General features: G+C 37.3%; 1 protein-coding gene across 3 annotated transcripts in view; it reads left to right on the top strand.

The window, feature by feature from the left end:
• Positions 1–251: 251 nt before the first annotated feature.
• Positions 252–11,288, top strand: part of col27a1b (collagen, type XXVII, alpha 1b) — a 116,260-nt gene continuing 105,223 nt past the window's right edge. The window contains exons 1-2 of one of the 3 annotated variants that reach the window (XM_055200709.2): positions 252–324; positions 4,980–5,050. In XM_055200709.2, the coding sequence (XP_055056684.2) occupies positions 4,999–5,050 (52 nt within the window). In that variant the 5' untranslated portion in view covers positions 252–324; positions 4,980–4,998. Of the gene's footprint in view, positions 325–1,127; positions 1,965–4,979; positions 5,051–11,288 lie in introns of those variants that run through there. The other 2 variants (XR_008643355.2, XM_055200706.2) reach the window with 2 other exon arrangements.

Genomic DNA, 11,288 nt, shown 5'->3' with positions numbered 1-11,288 from the left:
TGTTTCCAAATCTGCACGATGTTGCTTACAACCCAAAAGCTCCGTTGTGTTGGTGTGCGAGAACGCGTCATTACGCAACTGCAATCCCACACACAAACCACCTCGACGGCGTGACAACTGCGTAATTACGTGAGATGAGAACACTTGCTCGCATTCGATGAAAACGCTTACTGTTAACTTATTTAGTAACGTTACTGTCTTAAAAGTTTTTTTAAATTGGCTCACTGAGTATCCTCTAGTCTTAAAAGTTTTTTAAAATTGGCTCACTGAGTATCCTCTACTGACTTGGCAGATGAAACGTTTTGAGTATCCTTGCTTGTGACGGTGAGTTGACGACGACACTTATGACTAGGAATAAAACACAAATTGCATACTTTCAAACAAACTATGCTAGTCATTCATGATAATAAGTGAGTCCCTTTTAAAACTTTATTTTGTGAATATAAAATACAGTAGTGGTGTTGTTTGTACAAAGTTAGATATTTGCTGAGTGATATCTATAATCTATATTTTACGGTAAACAATTCATTACATAATATAGCATACTTCGTCTGACTGTAATAGTTTGTAAATTCTGAGAGGAATGACCCAGCAGGATTTGTATTATTTGAATGGCTCTGCCAATGTAAAAATTTAAAGAAGCACTGCACAGACAATATCACCGAAAGAACAAAAATGAAATAATACTGGCTTATCAGGCATGAATGTGTCTGCTGTTCATATTTGGGGCAGATGTGAGGGCCTCTATGGAAGGTTCCAGGAATTTCACAGCACAGGATGGCACTAGCTTACTACATTTATACATCTGAGGAATGACATTAAACATAAAGGAAAACACATCCAGTTAAACACTTGCTTTCATGTCAGGAATTCATGCTGACATATTAACAGTGGAATTCCTTATTATAGTAAAAAAAATGTAAAAACAAAACAATACATACATTACAGGATCACTTGAACGCTAGAGAGTAAAAATAAACGAAAGGTTCTGTGGAAGATAAAAGTTCCTTATAGAACCAGACAGCCAGATAAAGGTCCCTTTAAGGGTATACAATACATTATGGATTTCTGCGGGCTCAGGCGGATCTTGGACAGTGACCAGACTTATTTATTACAGCATATGTGTGTCCTTATTAATGTTCAATCCAAAGATGTGATATGATACAGTATGTAAACATTCTGAATGGGAGAATGGTGTATGTTTTTATAACACATTTATATCTTTTATAGATTAATAACCCTACAAGATACTATTTCAAATGAGCAAATTGCCAAGTAGAAGTCATAATAAAAAAATGAATTGCAGGGAGAGCCAACAACTTTTAGGGAGGACATGTGATCCATAAATCATAAAGGCCACATCCTACTTCACTGAATCATCGATTTTGTATTTAAATTTCTGTCTGTTAAATAGGCTAACATTGTATGGTGTGACGGCCCCAATTTTATCATACTAGTATGTGTTTTAAGCTATTTATCTGACGAAAGAAAAATGAAAAGACATCTCCCACTGAACCTCTGCTAAGTGCTTATTCTCGCAAAGACACCTGAGGGCGACAGAGGGAACTATGTTTCCATTGCTTACTAAAACTTCAGCATGCTTACTAAATACTTGAGACATAGTCGGCAACTTTTAACTAAACGTCTGCACTTCACCTTGGACAGTCATGTCTGTGCCGCTCGGACTTAACTTTCCAGTTGTATGCATCATCGCGTCTGAAGTCAAATGGAGAACTTTGCGTCGCGCGTCGCCGTCTCTGTGTTAGATTTGGAATTTGGGAATAACTACGGCATGTAGTGTTGTGCTGCACTGTTGCATTCAGTCTTTGAAATTATGATATGGAAGTATTCAACAAATCTACCATGTGTTGACTGCACTAAACACTACGGAGGAAGTATGAAGTAAGCGCGATGGAGGCGGACAATGCCCCGGTCTCCAAACTCAAAGCAGCTGGAGTCGGGGGGTGAGTATCAGTAGACACTTATATTATTTCAGAACGAAGTTTAAAGATTTATAAATTGACATGTCAGTTCAGTTACATAAGTTAAAGTTCATGTTCAGGACGTGGAGAGGTTCGTTATGGTGTTTATTCTGGGTGTTTAGGAAACTTGATGAATGAATGGGACGCGTTAGCGGAATACTTTTGCGCATTGCAAAACAAAACTGTTTGTTTTATTTGATCAACAAGTTGTGGAGGAATTGTTTTACAGTTAAATTAAAGAAGGGATAGGGACGTTTTGTTTACATGAAAGTAGTTTGGAAATTTGAATGGTTTGTGAAATTGTTGGCCAGCACAGCAGTATCCAGCTGTTTTCTTTTGACAGGACGCGTTGTTAAAGTGTTCTTAGGATCACACATAGGCTAATGATAAAATAAAATAAATGCACTGTAAGTCACTTTGGATAACTGCGTCTGCCAAATGCATAAATGTTAATGTTATGATTGTATTCAGAATTTCTTTAAAAATTAGACATATACTCTTTTTCCCTTAGTTTTCAGTTGAAATGTTCATATTGGCTTTTGCAGATGGGCTCTGTACAAGTAGTGCAAGTGTTTACAAAGAAAAAGTAATCTCTCTCTCTCTTTCTCTCTCTCACTTACCCTTCACTGCATCATGCATCATGATCTGGATGGGAGGTGTGATTGGCAAACGTTCATAGCTCGTGTCTACTGTATGACAAAGAAATGCTGACTGCACTAAAACATACAGTATTCAAGTTTTTACTTCCCCATATTCACAGTGTCAGCACATGGGGGCAGAAAACGAATGTATAACCAAACATCGAGAATTCAGAGATCCCATAAAGTGTCACGCATGAAAACAGAATCGAATAAACATAAATGCCAATTCAGAGAATTTATATGAGAATTCACCACACAAACCAAATGTATCAGAATTACTCAGTCGATCATTTAAACATAGTTTAAGAGACATGCATAAATGCGTTCTGTATATGAGTTAAACAGGGACCTCTTAAAATGAACCCTCAGTATCCCAGACTTGGCAAAACACATTTTTTATACAGAGCATCACAATGTTTTGGCTTCCAGGCAGATGATAAACTCTCTGACTGCCCACTGAGCAGATCCAGCTGTTGGAGTTTATGGTAAAGAGTTCTGCGTCCTCTGGCTGATGCAGTGTTGATGTTGGACAGTAACCAGACTGGTTATTTAGATGAATGTGGTGATGCCTTAGTGCAGTGGAACGATGCAATACCAATATTTTATTTCAGTAGCTGAGAGAAGAGCAAGCCATGGTGCAGAAGCCATAATTCTTATTTTGGAGAGACTTGTGGGCTCTTTTTAGCCAATTTTGCTTCAGCATCCAAATATACTATAGGTGGACATCTGATTTTTTACTGTACATTTACAGTACGCATACATTAGATCTCATTTGACTAGTCAGTCACATGTTTATACATTCCTATATTTAGATATAAACAACGCTGTCTCACGAGAATTCGTACATATTTTACAAGTTGGCTAATTCGTATTAATTCATACAATGACATTCGTAAGTTTTTATACGATTTGCCCTTGACCCCTGTGACGTTGGGGTTAGGGGTTCAGTTTCATTGGGTTTTTTTTCATGAGAATTGTACGTTTGTATGAATTCATACGAATTAGCCAACTTGTAAAATATGTACGAATTCTCGTGAGATCAGGCTGATATAAACAACAAAGGTGTATAAGGCCACATTACATAAACTTCCTAACTTAAGCCCAATGTTAAAGTTCAAGCATCCTTATGGGACTCTAAAAAATGCTGGGTTATTTTTAACCCAGTGTTGGGTCAAAAAGGGACAAACCCAGCCATTGGGATGAATTATCCCAGAAAAGATAATATTTGACCCAACTGTTAACTCCACGCCAGACAATTTTTAGGATCCAGCCCTGGATGCCAGATCCCGCCAGAAAATATCAGTTACTCAGCAGAGCTGTTAAAGGAAAACACCACAGTTTTTCAATATTTTACTGTGTTTTTACCTCAACTTAGACAAATTAATACATATCTATCTTTTTTCGGTGTGTGCACTTGATCTTTGTGCAGCGCTTCGTGAATGTGTTGGCGTTTGGCCTGGCCCCATTCATTCCTTGGGATCCAGGCGGGGATGAATTTGGAAGCCACCAAACACGTCCATGTTTTCCCTATTTAAAGTTACATGAGTAGTTACATGAGTAAGTATGGTGGCACAAAATAAAACTTTTGTTTGGAGCCATAGGAATGAATGGGGCTAGGCTAAATGCTAACACATTCAAAAAGATTAAAAGTGCACGCTATAATAAAAGATAGGTATGTATTAATTCATCTAAGTTGAAATTTTTCTTCTGTGAGTCAAGAGGTTGATTGCTTAAAGCTAGAGAAGAGCAGGAGCCGAAGTTTCTGATAATAAAAAAACAGAGTTTATTGAATAATCTCAGTTGCGTATGTCTCAATGTTTAAACTTCATCTCCCCAGCAAAAATTCAACATGCATTGTTATACCAAAACTGCTTAACAGCAACATCTCATAAACCTTGGGCTTACATAAACATTCCCCTTATCGGTCTCTATTCATACAAACAAAACCGCTCATTAAAACCCACAAACATGAGATTGAATGACAATGAGAATGCATAAGCAAGAAAAAATTTATAAGAAATAAAAAGTATAGAAATATGATAAATGAATGAATAAATGAATAAACAATAATATAATAATAAAAATAATTAAATTGATAATACTAATAATAAACAATCAAATGATTAATCATATGGATAACTATGATTATAAAATGATTATGTAAATAAATTATTAGAAATAAACTAAAGAACGAAAAAAAAAACATATTGCATGTGAGGATCTAAGGAAGGATCCATCACAACAATGGGTTAAAACATTTTAAAATAACCCAGCATTTTTTAGAGTGTGTAACTACTAAACAGATAAGATAAGATTCGGTTAGGTTTGTTGACTAACTGTATTTCTGTTTTTACAGGAGAGCTGTGTTTCTCTGTATGGTCCTGTACTGTACCTGTTGTCTGGGGTTTGCACAGTCACAGTCTGAAGGTAAGATTGAGCAAAACATTTAAATCTGTTCGATTATTTTAGAAAAAAATAATAATTCATGGATATTTAGGCTGTGTTTAGTTTGATGAGCAATCGAAAAGTGTTTTAAATTGACATCTATGCTGTAATACTTTAAGCTACTGTACATGACTGCATTAAAGGGCACATATTATGCCTTTTTTCACAAGATGCAATATAAGTCTCAGGTGTGCCTACAGTAGAATGTGTCTGTGAAATTTCAGCTCAAAATACACAGATCATTTATTAAAACATGTCAAAATGCACTGTTTTCATGTGTGTACTGTACCTTTAAATGCAAATGAGCTACAGCTCCTCGCTCCCTTACCAACAGACATTGAGCGCTTTCGGTTAAAAATAGATCTGATTCCTGTAAATACAGTCTGAGACAATAGTATCTTAAACATCTAGAAAATCTTTTGGGTAAAATTACCAATATAGTCAGTGGCCACGTGCCGGGCTTTATCAGTGTGAAGTCACATTAACAAGATAATCAAAACAGCATGTCTAATGAGACTGCTTTGGTTTAATGAGAAATAAAAATGAGGGAGAGGATTTTTTTCATTGTAAGGTTGTTGTGTTCACCCACTGCCTACACACATTTATGTCCAAACAGCTTGTAAAAGTGGATTTTGCATAATATGTGCCCTTTAAAGTCCAGACCTCACATCACACTGCCATGTAGTAAAGTTTGAGGAAGCATGACAAGACTTGGATTAAAAGACTAATGTTACAGTTCATTGGAGCTTTCCATGACTCAGAACTGAGAAAAGCTACCAGTTCTCTAGAAAGTAGTTTGACTTATTTTGCCAGTATCATCTCTATTTGGCTTTTGTGAATCTGGGGATTTACAAAGTTCTGTTTATGTAATGAATAAGACAGATCCCATGGTCATCTGACATAAACCATGCTTGTGGTTTATCTTTGCCTTGTACAGCGGTCACAGTAATTGAGGTTTTTGCTTGTATAGTCTGAAATTCTTGCTGTAATGGATTCATAAGTTATTCATGACATGACGAACTGCAATATTTACCCGTATTCAAGATGTTGCTGTTTTAATTAACAGTGTGAACTCATTGGTTTCATATCAAAGGTGTGTCTGAAATTCTCTGTACTCTGTATTTCGTGGGAGGTTTATATCATCCACCAGATTCAAGGCAACATCTGCAGTGTATCTGTTCACTTACATTCATGTACGTGTGCAGTAACAACATCTGCATCGGAGATTAATGGAACGAAACAGCCATTAAGTTTTGAACAAGTCGTGAACGATGCCTTTGTTTCTGACTGTATGTATGATGATTTTTCCACACTGTATGAGAGCGGTCCTTGTTTTCAGGAGATCCATCACATCACTTATGATCAGCTCAAATCTGTTAGCCACAGTATGAACGTTTCTGGAATTCTTGTATAACCAGTACGCCTATCTTTAGTTTAAAAGATGATTTCATGTGTATGACGTCCCACTTTCCACTTACATTTATTCTGACATTCATTTCAAGGGTAAAAGATTTTTTTTTTTTTTTGAAAATTATAGTTTTATTGTTCTTGTTTCAGCTTAGTTTTGGCAACTGATGCTGAGTGCAGCGGTTTACACGGCATACTGTTTCATTTTTAATGGCACATACTGGCTTACGTCAACTTTAGTGATTGTAACAGGGCCTTTGCTTTCACTCACACACTGTCCAAACCAACATGATGCAAATATTGCAATGACAGGCTAGTTTTCTTACCTCACCGAAAGTAAAAATGTGCCATGACATTAGAATCACAGAATTTTTTTTTACTCATCTGATGTTTTATATGGAGCAGATTTTGGATCAAAAAATTGCATGGGTCCGAAATCATAATCCACATAAGAGGCCACATACACAGTTTTAAGGGCCTGAAAACACAAACTTTAAAAAACAATTTTTAGGTGCTCGTCTTTGAAAACAATAATGTTATCGTCTGCGCGTAAACTACTAAAATGCAAATTTGTGAAGACAGTGACGTCATGAGCATACGCAGATAGCAACCGGATTCGCCCCAGAGTCTACATTCATAAAATTTGTTTTAAAGTGCACCTATTTCATTGTTAAAAACAATGTTATTTGTGTATTTGGTATAATACAATATGTTTGCATGGTTTATAGTTAAAAAAAAACATTATATTTCACATACCGTACATTTTTGTAGCTCCAGATATACTGCTTTCCTCAAACGCATTGATTTTGTACGTAACTCATCGATCTGAAAAGCGATGTGTCCCTGATTTGCCAGCTAATCTGTACGTTGTGATTGACCTGAATACCTCTGACGTCACCTGGAAATGTGACGCTCCTTACCATGTTTGGAAGATTCAGTCACTATGCAATGCTGACAGGAGTTAACTTACAGGCTGTGAGTCCAAGCGGGAGGAATTATGATAATGTCGGTCTTGTCTACGTCAACAGGCCCAGGAAGTAAACTGTTGCCTACAATCCGTGTGTTTGTTGTAGTCCAAGAAAAAAGATTTACATTGGAAACGATAACTTGTGTCATTGTTTACTTTGTGGTATGTACATTTTGCATATCGTTAAAATGTACACTTATACAGCAAAGGAAATGTAAAATCGTGAATCGGACCATAGTTGCTCTTTGATCATAAACTTTTGTTAAACAATTTTTTTTTTGCGATAATCAAAAAGTTTATGAAAAAATGAATTTGGTTTCCGCTAACTTCTGGGGGTTTGGGTTAGCCTACAAAAATACGTCATCCCTAATGCTGCGTTTACACCAGCCGCGGTAGAGGCGATTGATTTCAATGTTAAGTCAATATGAAGACGTGTGGACCCACATCTGAAGGTCTCGCGGCACGAATGAGACAATTAGCGTGGCCCGGTAGACGCGATTTCGCCTTATTCGTGTGTCTAATTTGCATGAATGGCGCAAATCAAGTGTCTGGCACGGTACGTGCGAATGGTACTTTTTGTGCATTTTGCGTTTGACGCGAATTTGCGTCTGACGCCCGAGTTGAAAAATGTTAACTTTGGCAGATTTTCGCGCCGTGTTAACCAATCAGGAGCCTGCTTGCTGCTGTGGCGGCAGGCCCGCCCCAGAGTCACTCATTCAACATGAAGGAACGCTTGATATTGTCCGTGAGCAGTCACCCGGAGCTATACAACACGAGTTCTTATTTCTATAGAGACAGGAATAAAAAGGACCTCGCTTGGAAGAGTGTCAGTGAGGACATTGGGCAACCTGGTAAGTTGTAAATACACATTTCACTTTTTAGTCACATGGCGTTTATTGACCCGTGGAATTCCCAACGTTTTTTAAACTATTTTCCCCCTATAGTAAGGTGACCAAATAAAAAACTGGTAACTCTCTCGATAAATGCCCAATCAACATCAGCCTTTCTTGCAAACAGACAACCGCATAGCATTTGCCCCTCCCACAAGAAGCGGATTTCGCCTCTGACACGCATCAAATGCTTGCTTTTTCTGTGCGTCTACTTCGCTCTAGACGCGCGAATGCATTCAAACTGTTCAAGCGACAAACTAGACGCTGTAGACGCCATTTTGATGCCTCAAACGCGGCTGGTGTAAACGCAGCATAAGGCACTATATAGCTGCCTGGATATGTATTATATGGACAAATTGGCATTGCCATCTACTGGCCTGGCATCAGTGCTGGGCAAGCTACTTGGAAAATGTAGTGGGCTAAGCTACCAGTTACTTCACATTAAATGAAGCTTCACTACACTGAAGCTACCCCCTGGGAAATGTAGCAAGCTAAGCTACATCAATAGTAGCTTGCTACATCCAAGCTACTTTTTTATTTTTAACCAGTTTTATTATGTAATTATTTATTCCGTTTCCATTTAGAATTTTGACAGGTCTCATTCTACTCCCAGAATAAAATGAGTGAGCTGCCTTAATTTAAAAACACCTTGCCCTGCATACCTTAACACAGCTCCGAAACTTTCAGAGGTGTACGCGGATCTGGAGCTACCTCTACCATCATTTAAAATCAACTCCAGACACAGTAACGAGACCCGCCCTCCCTTTCACCCTGATTGGCCTCAACCTGACCCTGACTGTATGAAACAACTAATCAAACTGATGATGGCAGTGACATTACCCAATCAGAGGTAGAGCACGAGTCTTTACAGGATGCGAGTGGTAATGTTTTGTATGAATAAAGGCTGCACAACTTGAAAATACGGGAAAACAATGTCCCGTGTCGATTCAAAATGACGCGCTTATTCACAAATTCAGGACGACTTCAGAAATGTTTGGAAAATTGTAGCTTGTGTGGAAGCTACCGCACTACTTGGTCAAAAAAAGAGCTTAGCTACTAAAAAGCTCTTTGATTTAGAAAGCAGCTAAGCTACCGCCAAGCTACTGAAAAATGTAGTTAAACTACTAGCTTCGCTACTTGTAGTGAAGCTACTGCCCGGCACTGCCTGGCATGTATGATACAACGTTTTAGTAATTTTCACAAATCTACGTGAACAGGGATATTTTTGACAATGTTGTCTTCTTAAACTTTTCAAAAGCGCAACCTTTTTCTTTTTTTATTAATATTATTGTCATGTAAACGTACCCATAATGTACATAAGGTATCTTCATATTGCGTCAGCCACTCAGCATACACAACTAACAGACAGACAGTCAATCATATGGTTTGTTGCAGTGCATCACTGCAGTTTTATGGTGTTTTGCTTCAAGATTTTTGTGTGATCTGAAATTATTCATGGTTTCCAATTTGGTCAATATGTTAGTGACTTAGTGGTTTGTATTTGCTTACACAACTACTGCAGACATTCTTCTCGCTTTCATCAATCCAGTTCAATCTGCTGTTCATTATCTATGGTTTAAGTGATACATGACTTGGGAGAAAAGAAGTATACACATTATCCCATTAACATGTGCTTTTCATTTAGTTCTCATAGGGGGTATATTTTTAACTGCCATGGTTAAGCTGGATTTTGCTCAGATGGGATGTATTTGGGTTTGATTTTGTTTGGTTTTGTGATGCATGTCGTCATTTGTTTTATATTCTAAACACATTACTGAATATTCACAGCTGACAGGCCTAAGACAAATCACACTGACTGTTTTTTACCACAGTTACACCACAGTTAATTACATTTTCTTAATATGGGAAGACTGTAAAAAAAGCAATTACAGCAAGCATGCATTGTCATCTTTATGTTTATCTGTATAGTGCTTTTATACAGTATTGTACTGTAAGTTTTAATGTTTTCAATGTCTTTACACTAGTTTGCAACTTTACAGAAAATCTGCTTTTATATTTTTAACCTCCTGATGATAAAAACTTTGGAAGGAACAAGACTTATCTGGGAAAGCACATTCCCAAACAAATTCCTGTCTAAATAATAGGGATGCACTGATATATCGGCCTATAATCAGCAGATAAAAGCATGACATTGGCCAAACTCATGCTGTGTTTACTTTAATTTGACGTAAAATTCCCTGCTATTTTGCGTACTTATCTTTATGTGTATCGAAGAACAACTGACATATTCCACAAAATCGGATCAAACAGCCCAACTTATGAATCATTATTATGAGTAGGGGTTGGGGGGTCTAAGAAAATATTGATACACATGCATACCGGGCTATTTTGTTTGCTGATACTGTACCTATTCTCAAAAACGCAATATTGATCTTTTTCATATAAGATTCATGACAGTTGTTTCGCTTTGAGTTTACATACCGACCGCATTTTTCTTATCTATAAACTTTAAGTGACAGTAAGTACTTGCATAGGGGTGCGCCACTAATGTTAGCGTTTTCTGCTAGTAATGGAGGATAAAAGTATTGTTCCAGCACCCTCTTCAGTGTACATAGTTAAAGTGTGGCGTCATTTAGGCTTTTTTCACATAAAAGGCAAAAATTAAATTGACAAAAGTCAAGCAGTTTTGTAAAATGTATGTTAATTTTTGTTTACTAAAGTTTGTATGTCCTCTTGATGACAGCTTACCTAAAATGATATTTTATTCTATTCCTAAAATAAGAAATATCCAATATATCGGCAATCGCTCAGCAGCTCAATATACCGCACCACCCCAACAGCATATTGTGGAGTGAATCCGAATCGCCAGATTCTTGCCGATACACAGCTCTTGTAGGGATGCGTCGATATGTTGGCCTATAACCAGTATTGGCAGATAAAAGCAATTTTCTCACTATCACATTGGGGCACAATGACAAAAGAATTGCAGTTTGTA

Source organism: Misgurnus anguillicaudatus, chromosome 22 (assembly GCF_027580225.2).
Source record: "Misgurnus anguillicaudatus chromosome 22, ASM2758022v2, whole genome shotgun sequence".
Lineage (NCBI taxonomy): Eukaryota > Metazoa > Chordata > Actinopteri > Cypriniformes > Cobitidae > Misgurnus > Misgurnus anguillicaudatus.
Note: the sequence above shows the minus strand (reverse complement) of the source record. Positions and strands in the feature narration are given on the sequence as shown.